We start from the raw sequence: 24,751 nt of genomic DNA on the forward strand, positions 1-24,751 counted from the left end.
TTTGTGGGGGTTTTATGCATCGTCTCCAGTGTTCTCCTCAGAAAGCAGATGTAATGTTGGATATTAACTTACGACATACGTTCTCAGAACCAGTGGTGGTGTGTAATAACACCATGACGATATGGTTTCTAGAACATTCTTGTCTTTAACACACACAATCAGTTCCAAAAGGTAATTTGATCATATGTATTGAATGTTGGCCACACTAAATCAGTGGTAAATCAGTATTGTGCATTTGAGGCTTGTAGCAAAGCATTAGTCAAGGGCAAACTTAATAATTCCTTTTCCAGTAAAAAAACTCCCCCGTGTTTTATGTTAATGAATCTTCTTTTTCTAAATTTGTATTATTGTTTGTCTTTTCGTTTGCACAGCATCGTCCTCCAAAAGTAAACTGTCATCATGCCTCACTGCTGAGACTCCAGGGACTTCAAAGACATCAATCAAGACACTAAAGCCCAATTTCCCGCCAAATGTGCATAAATCAAATTCTGACCGTGGATCAAGACAAGTTTTGTCCACTCCGTTATTGGTACATTCCCAAACTGAGACCCCTACATGTTCTCACTCCCCAGACTCATTCCCACCTGATGTTTCTCCTTTGGCAAGTACCAGACCGACACTCCCAGAAGACCATCTCTCTCCTTCCTCCACATCCCTCTCCCTTAGGTCGACATTCACAGTCTCACCATTAAGCTCCACTGAGTCAACCTTATTGCCCAAAGTTTACCAATCAACCCCAATCCAAAGAAGCTCAGACTCCTCTCTCTTACGAGAACAATCCCAATCTTCCAAGTTATTCCACGAATCAATCTCACTGAAGCTCTCTCAATTGCCCCCAAACCATCTGGAGTCCCCAAGGCAATACCAGCATTCCTGCTGTGTCCCAGAGTCTCCCCTATCAGACACTCGACTACAGCTGCCTCTGTCACCTGTGTGTTCCAGTCCAAACCCACCACCAACATCTCTGGGACCAAATCCAGCAGTAATAAATATCGCCAATTTATCTCTATTTAATGCGTCCCCTCCAGATGCATGTTTTGGTCATAGGTCAACTGCAATAAATAGGGATTCTTCAGATTTTATGTGCTCTACCCCCATCTCTGGTGAACATGAATTAACTCTGGTTTTGCAGTGTATCCCATCATTTCCATCGCAGTTCGATGTCATCAAGAATTTGCCTTTGGCTATGAAAATGGAGGAGGAAAGGGAGCTATCCGTAGGTGAGTGAATTGTAATATGTATGTGTCTGTGCACTGATGGTGTTGAGATAGTGACAAGAACACCAATCACACAATGTTCACTTGTTTTGATTATGAAACGGCTGCCAATGGCTAATATTGCATTCAGTGAGTTGACTGATCACAGCAGATGATTTAGAACCATTTTTTGTCGTAGAGGATGAAATTCGTAGAGGATTTCTTAGAAGCATTGGGTAAAGGCAGGGACATATTTTATGACTCTTCCGATATAGACACTACCATTCAAAAGTTTGGGGTCATCCAGACAATTTCGTGTCTTCCATGAAAACTCACTTTTATTCATCAAATGAATTGAAAATTGAATAGAAAATATAGTCAAGACATTGACAAGGTTAGAAATAATGATTAATATTTGAAGTATTAATTTTGTTCTTCAAACTTCAAGCTCAAAGGAAGGCCAGTTGTATAGCTTATATCACCAGCATAACTGTTTTCAGCTGTGCTAACATAATTGCACAAGGGTTTTCTAATCAGACATTAGTCTTCTAAGGCGATGAGCAAACACAATGTACCATTAGAACACTGGAGTGATAGTTGATGGAAATGGGCCTCTATACACCTATGGAGATATTTCATTAGAAACCAGACGTTTCCACCTAGAATAGTCATTTACCACATTAACAATGTATAGTGTGTATTTTTGATTAATGTTATCTTTATTGAAAAAACAGTGCTTTTCTTTGAAAAATAAAGACATTTCTAAGTGACCCCAAACTTTTGAATGGTAGTGTATATACAGGACTGTCTCAGAAAATTAGAATATTGTGATAAAGTTCTTTATTTTTGTAAATAATAAAAAAAAAAAAAAATAAATGCATTCTGGATTCATTTACAATCAACTGAAATATTGCCTTCTTTTTATTTTTTTAATATAGCTGACCTATCTCATAAAATTTGAATATTTCCGCAGACCAAGTAAGAAAGAAGTTTTACAACAGCAAATCATAATCAAACATTTGAAAATGTGTTTCCAGGTGTTTCGAGTAATTTAGGCGATTCAAGTGATTTGTTTAATACCCTACTAGTATACTTTTCATGATATTCTAATATTTAGAGATAGGATATTTGAGTTTTCTTAAGCTGTAAGCCATAATCAGCAATATTAAAAGAATAAAAGGCTTGCAATATTTCAGTTGATTTGTAATGAATCCAGAATGCATGACATTTTTTTTTTTTTATTGAAAAAAAAAAAAAAGAAACTATATCAATATATTCTTTTTTTTCTGAGACAGTCCTGTATATAAATGGCGGTCGACTCGCGAGGTTTTTGGTGGCGTTTGGTCCGACTTGTTGGCCATGGTGGTCGGAAGATGCCCTGGGCAATGAATGTCTCAAGCTCTGCTGCACTTTATCCATTTCCCACACTTTTGTCCCCATTGTTGAGCAGTGTATCTTCGTCATATGCCATAAGTGCTCCTGTTTCACTGTACTTTATCACTTAAATCATTATGAAAACAAAACTAGTCGATATAAGGATGAACACGACTGGGACCTAAAGGCATACAAGCAGCATAATAATAGACTTGATTGCGTTGGATTTCACAATGGAATTGCTCCTCTATTGCTGCCAGAATTGTGACCATTATTGCTCTTTTATTGCCACATCTTACAAAAATCTTTCAGCCACCCACATTATGCTCAAAAGTTTCCATATGTGTCTTTTTTTAAAGCGGCATGCATGACATTTTTAGTAGCCAGGTTAAATAAGGGTATAAAACAGTTTAAGTTAGTACATTATGATCGAGTTAGATGTATGCTATAGCTATACACTACCGTTCAAAAGTTTGGGATCACTTAGAAATGACTTTTTTATTAAAAGAAAAGCACTGTTTTTTCAATAAAGATAACATTAAATTAATCAGAAATACACTCTCTACATTGTTAATGTGGTAAATGACTATTCTAGGTGGAAGTGTCTGGTTTCTAATGAAATATCTCCAGAGGTGTATAGAGGCCCTTTTACAGCAACTATCACTCCAGTGTTCTAATGGTACATTGTGTTTGCTAATCGGCTTAGAAGACGAATGTCTGATTAGAAAACCCGTGCAATTATGTTAGCACAGCTGAAAACAGTTATGCTGGTGATATAAGCTATACAACTGGCCTTCCTTTGAGGTTGAAGTTTGTAGAACAAAATTAATATTTCAAATATTAATCATTATTTCTAACCTTGTCAATGTCTTGACTATATTTTATATTCATTTGATAAATTAAAGTGTGATTTTTCATGGAAGACACGAAATTGTCTGGGTGATCCCAAACTTTTGAACGGTAGTGTATCTTGTAGGCACATCTAAACATCCTTACTTTCCTCTGCACTACTACTATGTGTACATCGTGAATGATTCCATTATATCGTCTCCGTGGTTGAATCGCATACATCGATGTAATACATTTCAAAGCACTATTATATGTTTTCCAGAGACCGAACATTATTTTTTGGGGACCAAGATTTTGGTGAAGAAAAAGAGAGATATATTCATATTTATGGATATGCAGTAAAGTGATTCCTGATAGAACACTTTGTCATGCAACATGATGCCTGACAAGCAATTCTCAATGGACGAGCAGTTTGTATGAATAAAATGCCTGTGGATCTCCACAATAATGGCTTCCTCTTATCCCACTGGGCTGTCAGAGCCAATTTAGATCCAACCATAAAAAGTGTTTTTTATTTATTTGTTATATCGATTAGGGTTTTAAGTATGTGACGTAATGCTACAACAGACAGGAAGGTAATTACACTGGAAATAATGACACTGGATTCTCCTTTGGTATAGCGCACACATTGGGACCCACTGAAGCAGATACACACTTCTTTCTCATGCATACGCACGCTAGAGTAGTAGATACACATTTGGGAGCAATTTATTTGAAGTGTGTTTTGATGAATTGCTGAAATGCGTTGTGTGTGTGTTTGTGCAAACATCCAGAACTTTTGACTGTATAGGGTAAGGTTTGGTTAGGGTATTTTATTAAAAACTTCCTATTTACTGTCTTTTGAAAATGATAAACTCTGATAAAATATGGGCTTTAAAAAGATAACTGAGTGTAACGCCCGGTTCTGTTTCTCCTCTGTGTCTTGATTGCTAATTCCCTTCACCTGCCCTCAGCCACTCCTCTGTCTCCCTGATTGTCTCATGCCGTACACCTGTGTTTTCCTCCCTATATATTGTGCCAGGCTTTCCCTTGTCTCCCGTCGGCTTGTTGTCTTTATTTCCGTCTCTAGTATTGTCTCTGTTTCAATGATCTTTGTCCGCATTGTTGATTCCTAGTGTTTTTTCGTAGTTGCTTTCGAGCCAGAGTTTTTATGTTGTACCTTTTCCTAAAGTAAAATGTGTTTTTGTTTCGCTTTAAACCTGGAGTATTGCCTGTTTCTCTGAAGCCTGAGTCTCACCCCGTGACAACCCGTGACACTAAGGACTGTAAATTGTGATGACTTTTTAAAATGGACCCATTCCTTTACTTTACCTCCTCGTATGTCTCTTAGTCACGATTCACACCCTAGCTCTCTTGTCATCTTTGTGTCTTCTTTCATCCTTTGCGTCCTTCTCATCCTTCTCATCCTTCTCATCCTTTCCTTCTTACAGCTCTGTGAGCAGTCCCAAACTCAACAAGTCTGCTTTATTACCTTATTAGAGCTTGATGCATGTGTGGCAATTTCAAGGACATTAACAATGGCCAATGTGTCCATACTAAATTATAAAAAACCTGTCCTCTATTTTTCATGAAGACAGTGGAGATGAAATGTCCACTGATAGTCTGGGTCTGGCGTCGTATGAAGAAGACTCCTCAGACGAAGAAGCCCAGATGCATGGACGTTTAACGAGAGGAAGATCAAGAGACGAGCAAGGGAATCCTGCCATATCTCATTCAGAAGATCCCTTTGTTCCCGCAGAAAGAGAAAAACATTTGCAGGGCGATGAGCAAGAGCAACTTTCAGAACCTTCCATGGTAACATGTTTTCATATTCCCACGTTTTTTTTTCTTCTTGGACAAAAAACCTTGTGCTAGAGAGCTGTAAAAGCACTATTTTCTGAATTTATAGGGCAACATTTTATAAGTGGTTGCCCAGCTGACAATCCGGCAAAGATCCAAAAGAGATTTCGCTTCAGACCACTGTTGCTAAAATAAGCCGAGTATATTTAATCCATTACTTAGTCCATTAGCCCATTCTTTTTTCCTCAGGAGTGCATGTGTTCCTAAATTAAAAAAATAAGAGCATGCAAAGAAGTTTAGCAGCACAGGGAACAATGTGTAAGTAACATAGTTTATTAACAATGTATAACATACATATTTATACTGTGTGCCATGTGCATGCTCCTTCGTGTCCAATTATGATGTGAAAATCAGTGGAGGACTGTGTACAAGCAGCCATGCTCACCTCTCTCACCTCAATCAGTTCACTCAAAGTCGAAATCAATGCGCTTAATTTTTAACAATAGTAGTCCTTTTTTTCCGGTGTTGTTCACTTTTCTCTCAGTGGCCTCATTTGACACTGGCTGCGTCATCACTGAAAACTCTACTGTGAGGACGCATTGCAGCTTTTGAAGTTGTTAGACTTTTGTATATATATATATATATTTGCAGCAGAGACACACACAAACACACACATCACTAAAACCACAAAATGTATTGGCACACATTTTTGTATTGCATACAAAATGCCTTTTTTAATTAACTAGGGCTGCAGCAAACTCCTTCACTTGATACAAAGAGTATTGATATGACAGTGGGGAAATTATTTGTTTGCGAACAAAGGAATAAAAGAGTGACCAAGTAGGCTGTAATAGTCATATCCCAATATCTTGTGTCTTGAAAGTGTGTCTTTCATGCTGGCTCATAAAATTAATGAATGAATGAGCTAGTTTGACAAGTTTAAGAGAACCAGATCGTTACACTGATTAATATCACTCCATAGAATTAGAAGACTTTCAGGGAGAGTTTCTTATTGTAGCTGACCTGATCAATCTGATAACATTTGTATCGCACTAATTACTTTACATTATTCATCTATAGCTCAGAGGTGGTGGTGTTAAAGGTGCACACTGTTGTAGGAAGAAAGAAGGAACAGAGTGGATGAAAAAGACACTGCTTGAATGGTCCAGAATGACCTATCAGCCATTTAATGGTATGAATCCTTTATAATGTGACAAGAGAATGAAAAAAAGAAGGGGGGCTGGTGCTTTATTAAAAAGCTGGAGCAAAATGAGGTTCATGATAGTGAAGATGGTGGTTATCTGTGGCCTCTGGACCTGAATCAAACTGCTCCTAAAATTTGATAGTAATTTTTTACAATCTCTCTCTCTCTCTTGTCTTTTTTTGTGTGTGTGTAAACTTTCTTGCCTTTTCTTCTGCTGTACCCCCATTGTGTTGAACCGTTACGCCGTAGTTCAGGCAGTAAGTCAACTGCTGCATCCTTTCTTGTCACGAGGAGACATTGGCTAGCACAAACACAACTCCATTTTTATTTGTTTACTCCCTCTTGTCATTCTCCATCCCTGCTCCTTCCTATTTCTGAGCAAGAGCTTTCCCACATGCACTACTGGGTCTATCAGGGTCTTGCAAAGCGATGCCTAGCATGCCAATGCATCAGATCTAATCTTAACTAAACAGAGCTTCCTCATTTCAACCCCGCCTCACAGGAGGACATGTGCGCGGGAGGAACAGCTCATCAAACGTGCTGTTGTGAGATGCTTTTAACAGCTCCAAGGGTTAATTAAAAATCAATTCATCGAGTGGAAACAGGGGAAACGGCGAGAGAGGGAAATAATCTCCAGTGAAAGACACCGGCTTAGCCATCACACAGTAGAAAATGGAAAAAACTAAATTCCTAACACGATTACCTGTCTTCATAAAAGTTGAATTGCTATTGAATTTCAGTTTGTCCTTTGAACTGATTGTTTAGGATATAAATGGAACTAGAGAACAAACTATGCATTCCTGATTCCCCAATACACTTGTAACAATTACACAGTCTTCACTCTATTCTCGTGTCCCCCCCAATGCCCTCCCAAGCCCCCATCACAATCTGTTTCTTTGTGCATCATCTCACCACGTCCTCCTCTCATGATCTGTATGTGTGCTTCCTCCTTCCATTTATTCTCCTTTATACCACGTAACCCCCCCCTATTTCCCTCTTACCCATCTGTATCCATGTCCCCGTAGGCGATGCACAACCAAAGTGCTGGGTCTAGATCGGAGCAGTTCTGTGATCCGGATGGGTTTCGGCCTTTGGGTCTGGCCATGAAGTCTGGTCACTCCGACACACCAGAACACACACACTGTGACCCACTGCTCACTGGCCCAACTTCAACGCCCTATTCAGAGCCAACAGGTGGGTTGAAGTAGGGATGTCCTTTTAAGTTTACATGTGTGTGTGCATGCATTTTAATGCTCCTATTTTATAGATTTTTTGTCTTTGAAACTGGCTCGAGTTTTCCTATAAACTACATGAAAAAAGTGATATTTGCTGTGTTTTGTGCGTCAAGAGATAAGATTGTGAAGATTACCTCTGTGTCCAATTTTTGCCTGTAGATACTTTCCAATTTGGAAGCGTTATTCATATCACAAAGGCCTCATAATAGGATTTAGAACAAATATGTAAAAACGAAGAGCTTACAAGAGAGATGAAAATGAGTTTTAAACCCTGAGGAGCGCTGGCTGCTTGGTGGAAAACGAGAGATGGGGGACAACATCGATAATTTACTACTTGTGGGTCCAAGGGGAGCTTTCCCGAGATGCCTTTTTTGTTTTGTGTGTGTGCATGTGTGTGTGTCTTTGCCTGCACGTGCCTATGCTTCTTTTAAATGGCGTGCCTCCATTTTATTAAACTTGAGGCGAACAAAGTTCATCTGCAACTTGTGAAAGGCCCAACCTGTAACACCCGGTTCTGTTTCTCCTGTGTTCCGTGTCTCCTATGTCTCCTCTGTGTCTTCTCTGTCTTAATTGTTTAATTCCCTGCACCTGCCCTCAGCCACTCTTGTCTCGTTACTGTCTGATGTCGTACACCTGTGTTTCCCCCCCTATATATTGTGTCAGTCTTTCCCTTGTCTGCTGTTGGATTGTAGTCTCTAGTTCCGTGTCTTTTTCCCGTCGTCCTGTCTGTCGTATCTGATCCTGCCTGCTTCGACCCTGCCTGCCCTGACCGACGATCCCCTGCCTTTTGGACCTTGTTTTTTTTTGTAAACTGTTTTGCCTCATTAAAGAGTGCTTTTTTGTTATTTATATTGCATCCAGCCTGTCTCTCTGCACCTGAGCCTCACCCGTCACAAAGACCTGACACAACCTATTCTCACTCTTAGCTTCTCAAACTCCGAAGCCGGAGGGATGGGAGCAAATGCAGGACTTTTACCTACTGCTGTTTGTGTCCAGTGTGAAACCCAGCGAACATTGACTTATTTTACATCAGTTTTGTAACGTAATGTATACATATTCAATAATTACATTTAAATAATATAATTAAATGTATTTTAACCCTGTGGCCATTTCCTATGCACGTGGTTTTGTGTGTAAGTATACCTAAAACACAGTAAACCTACGTTGGAAGTTTATCTTGAAAAGAGACTCTTGCATGTGATGAGTGAACCTACAACGTCATAGTGTGAGGCAAAGCTGCGGCGTTTGAAGAGTGGAAAAGTGAGAATGTGTTGTTGCAACGTCCATGTTTCATCACAGAGAAATCCTCACAGATGAACACAGCTCGCTCTTCACGTTTCTTTCCCAGTGTAGATAACAAACAAGCCTGTGTTCCTTTGCATGCCACTTTATTTACTTTGACTTTGGCGAGCAGTTGAAAGGCACGGGCTGCCCGACTTCTCAACGCTTCTGAAAATACATTGTCCTTCCCGTGATTATGGCTGGAAAGTACTTTTATGTTATTACATTATACAACACTATTTATCACCACACGTTGTTTCCGAGAATAATTGCACAGTTTGGATTCATTTTTCTCCTTGTTTCTTTTATTGGCAACTTTCACCTTGAACTGCACCAGACAAATGCTGCTGAAACAAGCACTTTTTAGTAAAGCGTCTGACATTAACTGCTTGGTGGACCATGCGGTTCACATAAGTACCGGCATATTTCCTAATTGTAACCACAGCATGGTTTTTGAAACTCCTTTTTTAACACTGGCGATTTGTAAACTGACCACGTCTATGGGGTGCTCAGACTGTCTGACAAGGCTGATGGACGTCCGGCCTTCACCTCCAAATTGCATCAGCGTTAAAATAATAATACTTGGATCGAATCAAGAGCTATAATTTATCTTGGGGCTCATTACACCTTCAACTGCTGTCCAAGGCGGTTGAATACATGCATTTCAAACAGAGGCGGCTGTTTTGATTCAGTATGGATTTCAAATTCTGACTTTACTCAAAGCAATACGGCCTGCAAATGATCCCGCCAACCTTTTTTCTCTTCACCGAGTCCCGACGTCCAGCTTGCGTCAGATGGACGGGGTTGACAGAGAGAGACTCCCACAAGGGCACCACTACCCTCCTCACACCGTGCAGCCAGCCGCTCGTCAAACACGCACTGTCTCTACCACCATTGTTAAAACTTCAAAGTTAATGAGAGAGAAGGCTTACGGAGGAGGAATATCACCTTGACAACACTGCACACACGTCCCTCCATCTGTCTATTTCATGCAACAGGGTTTATATCTCCTGCTCTACCGTTCCACCTCTCTCTCCCTTTTTGTTCTTACTCCCCGTCGCCCGGCCAGTCAGAAAATGAGGTTGTTAGAGTGCAGTTTCTCTCTGAGAGAGAGAGAGAATTAAAAACTAGAAGATAAATGAACAAAGACAGAATTCCAGCGTTCCAGAATCTTTTTTTCAAACTCAGCCAACTTTTGAGTTTAGAAGGTGTCTGACTCCTCTCCTCCTTTCCTCTTTTCATTTGCAGCTGATTGAGAGTAGTTAGTAGATTCTCCATCCAGTCGATAGTATTAATTGATTGGCTAACCACTGGAGAGAAAGAAGAAAGCAGCAGTAATTGCATTGCAGCAGTCAGGATTGGCTGACAGGCTTGTTAAGCAATATTGGTTTGGTAGAGATGCTGCTGTTGCTGAATGGACAAATGGATTATCGCGTCACATGTAATTTACTAAATTTGCATGAATGCACTTAGTATTAATAAGCTAATAAATTCCTCCCAGTCGTGGTTATTTTTTTTTTATATTGCACGAATGAGTTGTGATTTTCTCTTTCATTTCTGACTCTCCGCACATCAAGTGGATGACTTCGAAAAGAGACGGAAAGCAGTGGCCGCTGTAAGAGTGATATGTTTAAATGATTACAACCATTTGTAACCATGACCTAGTTTGACTTTTCAAATTGATGAACAGCCATGAAAACGAATAGCTGTATATCCTATAACTCACACAGCCTCTTTATGTCCGGTGTGTTTTTGAGGCAACGTCGAAGACAAAAAGGTATTCCATGCATTGGAATCGATACAAAATCACAGTCTGTCGGAGTTAGATAGCAAAGCAGAAGTATTGCTATTTCCATTTGCTAGCCATACATCCAACTGGTAACAGCGTGACGTTGCGTGATCTTCGTCCTCGGATATTATTTATCTTGGATCCAAATATTGCCAATGTTTTTTAGAGCATGTAAAGGGCAACACAGGGATGTGTCTGGAGTAATGAGAAGGGATGCTTTTTATAAAAAGCCTCAGCTTTGGATAAATAAAATGGTATACTTTGCAAATATTGAGAAAATATTGAGACTATTCTGTTTATTTAACCTGTCTCAGTGCTTCTCTAATTATTTTTGTGTCAGAGGGTTATGGGCCAAGCAGCAGCTCTAGTACCTACACTGAGGAACAGCTGGGTCTTGGAACGAGGAGGAACAACCGCATGCAGCCCACTGAAATTCTAATTCACTCAACCAGACCCACCAGTAGAGTAGAAATATCCGTACATGAACGAGGAACATCTGGTAAGTGTAGATGTGTGTGTGTGTGTGTGTGTGTGAACGTGCGTGTTTGTGTGTGAGCATGATTCAACTGACTGAGTTATTTACTTTCACACAAACAAAACTCTATTTAATACACAATTAATACACCTACTTCTGCTTCTAGCAACACTTTCTTGGCAGGAGTATGCAGGTTTCCTAAAGAGATTATACTGCATCACTTGAGAACACAAACACGAGCAGGCGCACACGTCACACACGTCACACACACACACACACACACACTTACTGTACAAACACACGCAGGATTGGGAGTCGGTCCAGGAATGTGCTCTCGCATTCACTTCCCTCTTTCAGATCCTGGAAACACTGCAGTAATCTGTTTATACTTACACACACCACTCACACACACACGCACACACACACACCTTAGAGACCAGGCGATAATCTATTTCATGCAGTGGTATTAAATATCGCCCACTCCTCATTAATTCACTGTATTTCCTTCCTCTTTCCCTCTTCACCCATTTCACTGTGAACAACTGAGTTTATATTGAACACCACTTTTTACTTTCTAGACTTTCAAGCCCTCTGGCCCCCTGTTGTCTTTAGTTTTCTTCACACATCTAGCCACATTTCTTCCTGTTATTTCCCTTTTAACTTTTACTGTTAGCAACATTAGCTGCTAGCGGCCCGGTCAGCCGACGCCACGTTGAGACGCCGCGCGGACTCATTTTCTCAATCATGAATAAGTTCAGTACTTCGAAAGGAAGCTCACACCTCACAGATCTCTCAAGAGCTCAACACCTTTTCAACACATTGCATTCCAGATTCAAAAAGACTCTGGTGCGCGACATGTTTGCAATATTTCTAATTCCACAGGGGAACCTCAGCACAGATGTTTCGGCAAGTTGCTTCGCTCACTGTGCCTCATTGTGCTGTCTGCCGCTCCACTGTGCTGTCTGACAGCACACTGAGGAGGGCTTCTCGCCCACACATCTGTGCTTTGGCTTCAATCTGCCATTAATTAATATCTTGAAATGGCTTTGGTAAAAAGCATCTTTGTGAGTCGGGACCTCCTTTTCCTGTTTATAGTATTTTATTTCTGTTTTTTACCTTTTATTTTTTTAAATACACTTTATATGTGTTGCATAGACCCACCCAGTTCATTACATTATAATTTGTCATAAAGACACACATGTCAACTGAAGGCCTTGGAACGGAATATAACTATATATAGAAGTAAACAACACATGCAAAACAAGAAAGATTAAAGTCTGACCATCTCGAGGGATCAGATTTGAATCTCACCCCAATCTTTCCCTGAATATGTTTTAAATCAGACACAGAGCTTCATCAGTAACCACAATCTAGCTTGATGTCCCGTCTGCTTTGAAATGGGAGTAAATTGATATGGTTATGTGTACGTGTGATTACCTTCGCATTGAAAATGCGGAAGGTTATGTTTTGATCGCCGTGTATTTATTTATTTATTTGTATGCGTGTTACTCGCATAACACAAAAAGTATTAAACCGAATCGCATGAAATTTGGTGGGATGATTGATTATTATCCGGGGACCATTTGATTAGATTTTGGGATCGATCGGGTCAAAGGTCAAGGTCATGAAAAGGTCAAAATCTTCTTTTTACCATAGCACGGTCAATTTTTATCCAATTGGCATGCAACTAGTGACAAAATGTTCATAGTTCAATGCCCAATCTTGTGATATGCGAAGGTATGCGCTCTACTGAGTGCCCGTTCTAGTTGCACATGTGTTTGCGGCCCTCTGCTGTGAGTCATTCCTCCCATGCGGCTCAGTCTTGCCTGTGCAGGTGGTTATGAGGCAGTAAGTGAAGGTTCAGAAAAACAGAGCCAGTCTCTGAGAGTAAGGAGACAATGGAAGATTGAAAGAATGAAATACTTAACACTGGAGCTGAAACTGGTTAGACGGCACGCAGCATGAGGAGTCGGTGTGCCGCACATGCACACCCACGCCATCATCGCTTCTCAATGGGGGCCCCGATGTAATTTACAGTGAGCAGGTGGGGATGGATGTTCAATCTGATTCAATCTGATGTGGCTCGCGGAGGAGTGGGGATGAGACACCACTCATTCAACTGACTGTTGTGATAGTTTCTCTGTCTCTCACCTCCATTCACTGAATCCCCTCCCCCGCTGCTTCCTTTTCATTTTCTCCCGTCTTCCTCGACATCTCCACTTATCTCTGTCGTGCGTTTACACTTTCTGTTTGTGTTTTTGGAAGAAACTCCTTATGTCCTCACATCCATCCGTGCATTCACCCATCTATCCTTCCGTGCGTTGATTTATTTATCCTGTAGAGGAAAATAGAGGAAAAATATTTAAAATAAAATGTACATACATAATTTTATGTTCGTGATATTATTATTTTTTTCTAAGTTATCAGTAGTTCACATTTGTCTTTTATTATTATTTTTACTTTGTCTCTTTCTTTTTCTTTTGGTTTTCTTTTACTTTTTCTTGTTTTGGTTTTGTTGTTGTTGCTTGTACGACATTTTATGTTTTCATCCATATGTGTGTGTACTGTCTGTGTGCCTGTAGTAGTTGGGAGGGGGGGGGGGGTTAAATGGTTAGGGGAGGGGCCGTCCAACTCATCTCAGAGGAGCCTACAGACCTCGGTCTTTGGACGGTCCTCCATTCGTAAATTTTTTCTGTTAATGTTTGTCAGTATGTACACGTTATATATGTACTTATGGAAAATAAATTACTTACTTACTTACTGTCTTTATTATTCAGAGTCGGGGTCCAGCCTGCGTGGCAAGGTTGCGCCAACTCCGTGTCACAGTCCGATGACAAACCTTCTTCCCCTCTCTCCTTCCCGCTCCCATTCTCGGTACCTTCCATCCTCCCCATCCTGTCCTACATTGGGCTCAGAAGCGGGTCCGGGGTTTCGTCCGTTCTCCCGGGCAGCCCAGGAGATCATGGAAATCTGTAGTGTGGACCACACGGGCTGCGAGGACCCTGACCTGGAGTCTGACACGACGACACACATCCTGGAGCAGGAACTCATGGCAACGGGTACAGAAACACACAAGTCATGTGATCAACATATTACGATGATAATGATAATAACAACAACACATTGCTGTTTTGTTGTCAATAACAACAGTGTTTGATGGTTTATAAGACGGTTTTAAAAATAAAGTCATAAGCATTACCCTTCTTCAATATCCACTTCAGAAACATGGACGCAGGCTTCAGTATTTGGGACGGGAGTAGATCACCATGCAAAGGACCGGTTCACACGGTGGGTAACAAGCACACACAAACTCAAGGCTACCTCAAGCGTGAAGTCCAGTCCATGGGCTCTGTTTTGGAGTCTGCGAAGGGTGTAGAATGTCACTGCCGTTGTGGCATCCCACATTTTATCGTGAGGTTCCCAGATAAAGAATGTGTGAATTACTAGGGTCATGTTTATGGAGAAACTTTTTTACTTCCATAGTGTCAATTATACTTTTTGCATTTAAAACAGACACATTTGACTAAACGAGCGCATTTTTGCTGGGTTTACAAAAAGGACCATATGGTGTTGTTACCGAACCTGAGAAAGTTAATATATTGTGATCTGCCCTGATTGGATTAAAAAGTACTAGCTGTAGCATCGGTAGCTGTTGAAATGTTCCTGAAAGGTAAATGGTTGTTTTTTCTCTCTCTGCCTCCTCATGACTTCCTGTTTTCCTACTGTTGTCTGTGCCTTTTCACCATGTAATCCATTGCTCTCGCTCCCCGTACACTCCGCGACACTTCTCCTCTATTCCAGTGGTCGCAATGGGGGGTAATCCCTCTTTTTGTGTGCTCCGTCAATCCCTCTTCCTGTCGGCTATGTGGAGTGTGTAATGGATCGTTAGCCAGCAGAACGACTTCAGCTTTGACAGCATGTTGGTTATCAGGCCGTAATGTGCTGCTTAATGTGTGTGTGTGTGTGTGTGTGTGCACGTGTGTGATAGAGAAGGAGAGCATTATTGCATTTTTCTTGTATTTGGGGCGGCTTTAGCTCAGTGGGGTAAGAGGGCCGTCCTGCAACCGCAGGGTTGTGGGTTCTTTCGCGCTCCCCCCAGTTGTGCAAGTCGAAGTGTCCTTGAGCAAGGGAAACCCCCCAGATTCTTCAGGCGCTTCATGACCCATTGCTCCTTAATAAATAAGGATGGGTTAAAAGGAAAGAGAGGGTTAAATGCAGAATAAAAATTTAAAAAAGTGATTCTTATTCCCAAAGCTGAGTGTGTTGGTGTGTGTGTTGTTGATGTTTAATGGGGGTGTGTATGTGTGCGTAGTGGGCATAATCTGCGCTAGAGGCCTTGTGCTGAGCAGAGCACTGTGAATATCACATTCAGATGTGTAATAACCGGATTAACACAGACTACACGGAGGGCTCCCAAAACAGCTCCTTACATCCTTCAAGAACACACACACACACACACAAAGGACTGTTAAAATTGCCCAAACATGATGTTTTAATGTTTATTCTTAAACTAACACGTAGGATCAAGCTATTACAATATTTGATGTTTCCCCCCCCGCTGTATTTATATGAAAACATAAGCTGTAATGAGTTTTTCCATACACTATTTGGACCGACTTCCTAGCAAAGTCTGTGTGGCAGCTCCTGCTCTCTTCTTGATGCTTACACTCGGGGCCAGAAGTCGATACACAACTGTGAATGTATCAGCAGGTACACAATTGGCATGCTTGTGATTATTGACACATAGCCGTACTGAAGGTTACGATGCAAATGGTGAGTGGGAATTCTTAGTCAGTTGTGAAATCATAAAAAGATCCAGCTGTCAACAAGCTCCTGAAAGCAAAGCTTCCAAAAGAGATACTGATTAATAAACTAATGAATACTAACAAGCAAGCAACACATCTGAGAGAGAGATCCTGTTTGGAGAGCTGTTTTAATAACACTATTATGAATTGAACGTTGGAGACATCTGAGGTAGAAATGCAATGCTCGATTTTCCTGATGACATTAAAAGATTGACGAAAGGTTTGAGGATCAGTTGCAGGTTGAGTTGACACCAGTGTTAGATCAGGTGGGCACTGGGGATGGCATGGATATGCTGTCTTTATAGAATCTAAATGCAGTTGGGCCTTGTCATAGTCTGATGCAAATAGAATCCTAAATGTCTCAATAAAAAAATATGCAGGCTCCATTGGTGTAGTTAATTATACTAGGGTTTTATAATGGTCAGTGCACTCTTATTTAGAACAGTTCTACTTCCTGCTTCCTGTTCATTAGTGGCGGAGACATTTCACACACCCATCCTAATTTGTAGGTAAATTCAACCTTGGATTCAGTATGCTGTCAAACCACAGCCCTTTAAATGACCACCGCAGATGACACTAACTTCCCGGCTGAATATATCACAAAGGTTTCTGAAGCTAAATCTATGATCTGAAACTAGTTACGTCTGTCCTTCACCTTTTATTTCATAGCTGTGCATGTCAGATGTTCTGCCTTTGATTGGTTGATTTTGTCTTACAGGGGCAGAGCCAGAGACGAAGAAAACGAAGAGGAGGCTGCTACACAGAGAGACCGGCAGAGTGTTCTCTCACTGCCTTGAGATATTCACAAGCATGCACATAAACACACACACACTTGCTTATTAATGAATCAATTAAATTAATTAAACATACATGCACACAGAGATGAAAGTGAGAATGGTGGAATTTTAAACTGTTCACGTGGTGTACAGGATGGTGCGCATGACCCTAAAATACATCTGTGGAGAACTCTTGTGCAAATAGATGGCTACAAAAATGTAATTGATTAAATACAGTTTTGATTTGAGTCGTGTGTCCGTGTTTTCGATGCACAGCATATGTTACGCTCGTACATCAAACGTCGCCGCCAGATACATGCTTGCAGATGAATCGGCTGAAGGCATGAAGCACATGATGAGACGGGCAAAGGGCGTAGCCAGGGGGGAGATAAATGGTGACTTCCGTTTAATTCTCAGCACCTCGGATCCCCTTGTGTGTTTGTCGCTAAGTGTGCCTGTTTGTGTGTGTGTGTCAGGTGACAGACGTCGAGGGGCAGTGTGCTGCCCACGGCCCGACTACCTCCTTCAACAACTCCGAGTCAGGCCCTGTGTTACCCCGGCTGCCAGGAACCTCGGGGTGACACCCGACAGTCGACTCTCCCTGACTGCTGACATCACTGCGACAACACGTTCCTGTAGGTATACATGCTGCACAACATCAGGAGATTACGTCCTCTTTTTATCAGAAGGCGGCAGAGGTTCTGGTCCAGGGCCCCGTCTGCATCCAGGATATGGTCAAGCGGTACACACCCCAGGCCGTTCACTCTGCTTGGCAACAGCAAAGCTCCTTGTGACTCCGTCACTTTTAGCTAATCACTCGACAAAATGCAGCAGGGCTCTCACCCATTTTGGTCTTACGTCACGCACTCCCGCCACACATCGTATTTCTCACGCTGAAAAAAACTCTCGGCTATTTAATGTTTTAATGTGCCGCAGCGCGCCAACATGAGCTGGCCGTGCTGCCCTCACCGTGGAGGAATCAAGCGCTCCCCTGGAGTTCTGCTGTGAGGTGCCACTTGTTATCAGCCAATCAAAAAAAAGAAATGGGCTACACAATAGACAATCAGAAAAAATATCCGTAAATTTCGTTCTCGGGGGGGGGGGGGGGGGGAGGGGGGAGGGGTGCTGATGGAAATGTCACTCTTGCCTGTCTTCAAAACTTGAGAGCCCTGATGCAGACTGTTTGCTGTCCTGGCCCCTCAGTGGTGAAACAAGCTCCCCACTGACATCAGGAGAGCAGAAAGTCTCTCCATCTTCCGCCGGAAACTAAAAACATATCTTTTCTGACTATAACTTGAATAAAAACAGATTAGCACTTCAGTGGCACTTGATTAGAAACAAACTCGTGATATTTTTGTAGTTTGACTTTCTTGAAGAAATGTTACTTTCTTGATTCTTGTTGTTCTGAGTTTGTGCTCGTGGTTGAATGCACTTATTTTAAGTCACTTTGGATAAAAGTGTCTGCTAAATGACATGTGATGTAATGTAATGTAATGCTACAGTGCCAGTTTTACCCACTGGGACTGAACACGACCCATTCTTCTCTGTTGTCATCTGTTTTCTGAGTAATACGGTTAGGGTGCCACTGGATCAGGTCAGACTGTACACACACACACACACACACACACACACACACACACACACACACACACACACACACACACACACACACACACACACACACACACACACACACACACACACACACACACACACACACACACACACACACACACACTCTGTAAGGGACGTAAAACGATTATATTTCTGTATGTGTGTGCAGGAGCTGGGGAAGATAAACACAAACTGGTTTGTCGTCTCTGGTGTGTACATGTTGGTGTGGGATTTTTTATTTATTCTTTCTCAGCTCTGTTGGTTTGTATTACTCCCCAAAGCCAGTCCTGATCTATTATTGCTGCCACTGTCCTCAACTGAGTTCAAAACCCACCACCCAATGTTTTATCTCTCGCTGATGGGCATGTGAGGACACAACTATGTGTGACGCATACACAAACGTAGGTCGAATGGATGTCAAAAAGTGACAACTTTGCGCGTGAATATTAATGTGAGTGCATTTGGCCCGACTCTGCATCAGGCTCTGTGAAGGGGTAGACGGGAATTTGATTTTTCCCGGCGTTAATCGCTAGAAGCAGACAGGAAAAGCCTTGTAATCCAACAGCAATCATCACAAGTCTGATTGATAGCACGGCGACAGAGAGAGAAAGATAGAGAGACCAAGATACAGACAAGGAGAGAGGGAGGTTAAAAGGTAGATCTTTGTTATTGTGTCCTTCACTGAGTTTATCACATTATGTTTAGGAGAGAAAAATAACAGAGACATAAATCTGATGGATATTGAACCGCTGGGCTCGGTTTAAACAACTCCGAGATCTTAACTTGCTCAGTCTCTCATTCTTTCTCCCTCACCCCCACATTCACCTCCACATGCATACAAACGGGAAAGGGAGCGGCAAAATATGGCTGACCTTTTTTAGATTCAGAGATGTCTGTGATGTTGTGGATGCTGTCAGAAAGACAGTGAGACTGGAGGAGTTGGCATTTAACTGTGCTATATTAACTGACCCTTCTCTGGAACTGGAGTTCAGACTGGGGTGTTAGAAAAAAAAAACAGACAGACAAAAATAAGCTGCGTTATGAAACTAACTTTTTTATTTTTTGTCTATTCGGGTTGAATTTTGGATTTTTTTTCTAATAGAAGGCTCAATACTGATAGAAATGTTGTAGTTTTTTCATTTTTAAACAGAACACATATGAACATTAATGGTACGTCTGATAACAGAATGCAGTTATCTCCCTCTTTGTCTCTCTAAAACCGTATTAGTTATTTTGGTTTTCATGAAAAATCTTTACAGGGTATCTGTACGTTTAGGTGGAGGCCTATATTGGCCAATTATACATTGTGATATCTTAGACTAAATTCATTGCCTTAAGCTTAGGAAATATTTATTATTGTGACAAAAGTAATAAAACAAATATATATATGTATGTATATATATATATATTATATATATATATTTTACATATAAAAACATTTTCTTAAAGGAATAAAAAAGGTATTTGGACATGCTCCTTTTTCTTTGCAGCCTGAGTGTGGTAGGCCGACCTGTCTGAGTTTGATTGACAGATGGAAGGAGACCTAAGGACAAAGTAGACAAACTAACACTGACCAACATGGTGGCTACTGAAGATCAATGCCCGCACCCACGTCCAACCAGACGCAGGCGACATTTACAGATACGTTAACAAGCCGTTTAATGTGCTGCAGCTGAGCAGCTAATTAGTGCCCGTGCCCGCACACTGACCTCAGCGGTGCACTTCGTTTCCCCGGTGGCTTCACGAGGGTGAAGCGGATGTTTCGTAAATTTGACGCGCGGGATGTTATTTTTAAGAGGGTGGGTTGTTGGTTTCAAAGTCTGTGGCTCTTGTGTGTTGGCTGCCGTCTTGGCTCAGTGTGACCGTCTGCTGTGTGTCTATGATATACAACTGACCTCAGGGCTGTCCTTGTGAGAGAACTTTAATGCTTTTATCTCAGAGGACATGGGGGGTATAACGTGTTACAGCAGATAGCATATGTATTCTGTAGCAGACACAAATATAGGACATAGGCTTATCCGTACATTAAAAACAATACAATTTAACTCCGCTCTGTCATGCTGTCTGCACGGATTGAGTACAAGGGGGCGGGGCTGCCGAGCGCTCTCACAAGCAGCGCTCACACTGATTGGCGTCAAGTGCCCACCGTCTTCGGCTTTCGAAAAAAAAAAGATGCCAGAAGTGAAATGTACTTTTTCTACATTGCAGACTGTGAAGGAAAGCCCACTGACATACAGACATGAAGGAAAGCCCACTGACATGGAGACAATGAAGGAAAGCCCACTGACATACAGACATGAAAGAAAGACCACTGACATGGAGACAATGAAGGAAAGCCCACTGACATACAGACATGAAGGAAAGACCACTGACATACAGACATGAAGGAAAGACCACTGACTTACAAACAGTGAAGGAAAGCCCACTGACATACAGACATGAACGAAAGACCACTGACATACAGAGACACAACTACAACGCTTGTTTTAAAGCCACACAGACCAAACACACATCTGTAAAGTTATGTAACTCTACAAAAGGCTCCATATGCTATGTTAGCACATTAATATCTTGCTGTATTAATACTAATATTACTGCCATTTGTTAAGTGTTCAAAAAGCTGTTTAGGAAGAAGTTGTTCAAAAAACAGAAGTTTTATTTATTAATATTATAGATAAATATACCAGTATTGTATTTGTGGTATCATATCGATTTCTGGTATGGTATCAAAGATCGTGACAACCAGGTAGAGGCAAAACAGACTCAAGGAAAAGGCTCATGGCTAAGCAGAGCACACGAGTACTTAAGGACTTGTTCAGGCCCAAAAAAGGGAAGTTAGTTCATGAATGACTTTATATTACATATGACAATTTATATGTGTTATTATTAGGGTCCGAGCACTGACTTAGTCAGAGCGGAGAACCTATTGTTCTTAAAATGTTTATTATTTTTATTACCGTACCTGTTTTCGGCACAAGCTTTGTTCTTAATCAAATGAGTTTAGAATGGTGGTCAGAACAATCAAGACCGTAGTTATAACAACTTACGGTTTCATCAAACAACTTGGATGTGGTCAGCTGCTAATTGCATCAGATAAAGGACTCATCTCTGTCCTGGTCTTGTTAGACCTTAGTGCTGCATTCGACACTATTGACCATTGTAGCAGGTCTCATGTCGCTACCCGTGGGTTTCCCCCACCAGCACCAAGGATCAGCCAGGCACCAAGAGGTTTCTTTCGATGACATCTTTTATTTAACCAATCACACACCGAGCAGACCGCAACACTGTGCCTCTGCTCCCTTTTTCCGTCCCTCCAGCTCTGCTGCCCTTTTCTACAAGCAGCATCGGCTGCTGACTGATTGCCAATTAGTCAGAGCAGCTGACTGATTGTCAACCAGCCAGCAGCCGAGGCCAGATTGGGGACGGCTGCCACAACCATGATATCCTATTACAGAGACGGGGTCAGTCGATTGGCATTTCAGGCACCGCACTAAGTTGGTTTAAATCCTATTTATCAGATCGATCTCAATTTGTATTTGTAAACGATGACGCCTCGATAACCACCAACGTTAGTCACGGAGTTCCACAAGGTTCTGTGCTTGGACCAATTTTATTTACCTTATATATGTTTCCTTTGGGCAATATTATCAGGAAACACTCCATAAACTTTCATTGCTATGCAGATGATACTCAACTATATCTATCGATCAAACCAGAGGAGACCAACCAACTCAGTAAAATTCAAGCATGTCTTAAAGACATAAAAACATGGATGACCTGCAACTTCTTAATGTTAAACTCAGACAAAACTGAAGTTATTTTATTCGGCCCTGAACACCTCAGAGATCAATTATCTGGTGATGTGGTTTCTGTAGACGGCATTGCCCTAGCATCCAACACCACTACTTTGAACTATTCATACACTCTGTCAAATTCATTGAATGTGTTGTAACTCTGTAATGATTCCTTCTGTACACATGCCATCTATTGTTCTGTCCATCCTGGAGAGGGATCCTCCTCTGTTGCTCCCCTGAAGGTGTCTTCCCTTTTTTCCCCGTGAAAGTTTTTTTTCTATTCCTTGGAAGTTTTTCCTGATCCGATGTGAGGTCCTGGGCCCGGGATGTCATATGTGAACAGATTGTAAAGCCCTCTGAGGCAAATTTGTAATTTGTGATATTGGGCTATACAAAATAAACTGAATTTAATAGAATTATTGAGGTTATGAAATATCCAGGTCTGTATTTGTTTAGCTTTTAAGATAAAGGGAAAGTACAAGAACTACGTGCGTGTGTGTGTGTCCGTGTATTTATGGTGCTGAGAATGCACTTCCGCTGAACTGCCATACTTGTCTTAACTGCTCAACGACAAAAACAAGATTGCCATTGACCCTGACTTTGACCTCTTGGGCCTTTCCAAGTTGTGTGTGTGTGTGTATGTGTGTGTATGTGTATGTTCATGTGTGAGAGAGTTCGAGAATGACTGCCGTCGTTCCTGCTGCAGTTGTCAGGTTGGAGGCATATTTACCGTGAATGTGCCATCTAATCATGTCCCATGTTGCCTCCTGGAGCCCTGCTGCCTCATTACAGGTGAAGGAGAGTGTGTGTTGTGTCTGTCATCTGCAAAACATAAAAAGCCTCCTCGCTGCTTGGTTTGTGCGGGATGTCGCATGTGTCTCCCCTATTATTTCCCGGGCCGTGAATAGACGAAGCAGCAAAGTTTAACACAAGTATGAAATGACAAATGGCGAACGTCAATAAGGGATGTTTGCGCATGTGTGAGCATCACGCATGTGCTCATAGAAATACACTGGAGGCATATGTTCAGTAGATGGATGGGTAGATAAAAGATTCCTTCAGCCAGCCGTCTTCAAGCTTTATTGCACTAGAAGCCCAACGGATTCCATATTTCCTTTACTTTAATCACAAATCCCTGTTTTCGTGGAGATGAAGCGTTATTATTTGTCCATGTGGCGTTTTGCCGCCTGCACAGCTTTAACTTAGTTGTGGCTCAAAATTACCTTCAAGGTCATAGCTTGTACGTAAATACCCCCTCCCCAGGCCCCCTCATTCACTGGAGATGAAAGTACAGCGTGCCATGGACAGAGAGTTCAGGCTGAGAAAAGTTATAATGGAGGGGGGGGGGGGGGGGGGAGAGGGAGATGAAGTGAGGAAAATACAATGAACAGAGAGGTGGAGGAGGTGGAGGATGGAAATGAAAGAAATGGGGCGGCACTTGGAGGGAGACCGCTTAAGCTTGATAAGGAAATGCATTTTACCCCCCTTTTATATTTTATTTTACAGGTCTATATTTCTCTCTGCGTCTCCCTCTCTGTCTCTTATTTCCAGCCTTTTCTTCTTACACTTACTCTGCCATTCCCCCTTCAACATTTCCTCCTAACTTCACCACTTTAGTCCTCCACGCCCCTTCTTCGTCCTTTCCAATGTGCCCTTCCCGATTCCATCTCTGCTTTGCTCGTGTCTTCCTCTATTGCTCGACTCTTCTCATCTTCCCACCTCTTCATTCCTTCCTCCCTTTTAATCCTTCCATTTGTCCCCTCTCTCTCTTGTTCGGCGGCAGCTCCCAGTTCCCTGACTGAGCCACCGGGACCTGCTGACAAATCGATACATCACTGTAATTGATTCTGTCGGGGCTCAAAGTGTTTAATGAGAGCCCCTCCCCTTCATCCTCCTCATCTTCCTCCTCCACCACCCTGTTCCTTTTTTTTCTTCTGCACGTGGTCTCCGGCACAGTCCAGCTCAACGGCTAATGGAGCACATTGCATCCATGTGCAGCGAAGTGCTGCCGGTGGTGGGCGAGGGAAGGGTGCCGGGGGTCGAGGTAGGTGACGGGGGCCTGGGGGGAGGAAGGCAAGCTGGAGGGTTGAGGGTTCATCAGAGCCGTTCCTAAAGCAAAGGATTGAGCCAGCTAGTAATTAGGGCAGGTAGAGGGTTGATGTAGAATGTGTGGACATGGGTGTGTGCCAGGTGGGAGGAAAGAGTGTGTGTGAGTGTGAGTGTGTGCGAAGGCGGTTACGTGCTTTTAGTGGCTCACAGCTTCTCCGTGAAGACATCATGGTGAGAACCTGTTGTTTGCAGTTTCATCAATTACAGAATATTTTTTGTTTGACCAACACCTGCAGTGGATCAACAGATGCACACACACTCCCCCACAGATGGCAGGAATACACATTAGGTACGAGTGAGCCATTAAACAGCAGCAAATGAAAAAAGGAAAGAAAGGAAAATCAGGGAATATGAGGCCAAATAAGGTCAAAACAAAAAGCAGAAGCATACTAATCTTTTTATAAAAATAAAAGAAAGATTGTAGGAAGTCAGGAAAGATATAGAGTGCAGGGAGATACGTGTACAGGAGGG

At 41.9% G+C, this 24,751-nt stretch overlaps 1 protein-coding gene across 8 annotated transcripts in view; it reads left to right on the forward strand.

The window, feature by feature from the left end:
• The window catches only part of zbbx (zinc finger, B-box domain containing), a 50,449-nt gene extending 33,438 nt beyond the window's left edge, over positions 1 to 17,011 (forward strand). For 5 of the 8 annotated variants that reach the window (XM_056441381.1, XM_056441385.1, XM_056441386.1 and 2 more), the window contains 7 exons: positions 372 to 1,220; positions 4,993 to 5,213; positions 7,428 to 7,596; positions 11,048 to 11,206; positions 14,098 to 14,241; positions 14,404 to 14,470; positions 16,706 to 17,011. In XM_056441381.1, coding sequence (XP_056297356.1) covers positions 372 to 1,220; positions 4,993 to 5,213; positions 7,428 to 7,596; positions 11,048 to 11,206; positions 14,098 to 14,241; positions 14,404 to 14,470; positions 16,706 to 16,784 — 1,688 coding nt within the window. In that variant the 3' untranslated portion in view covers positions 16,785 to 17,011. The remainder of the gene's footprint in view (positions 1 to 371; positions 1,221 to 4,992; positions 5,214 to 7,427; positions 7,597 to 11,047; positions 11,207 to 14,097; positions 14,242 to 14,403; positions 14,471 to 16,705) is intronic. The other 3 variants (XM_056441383.1, XM_056441387.1, XM_056441388.1) reach the window with 3 other exon arrangements.
• The last annotated feature ends 7,740 nt before the right edge of the window (positions 17,012 to 24,751 follow it).

The sequence above is a fragment of the Pseudoliparis swirei genome, chromosome 20 (assembly GCF_029220125.1).
Source record: "Pseudoliparis swirei isolate HS2019 ecotype Mariana Trench chromosome 20, NWPU_hadal_v1, whole genome shotgun sequence".
Lineage (NCBI taxonomy): Eukaryota > Metazoa > Chordata > Actinopteri > Perciformes > Liparidae > Pseudoliparis > Pseudoliparis swirei.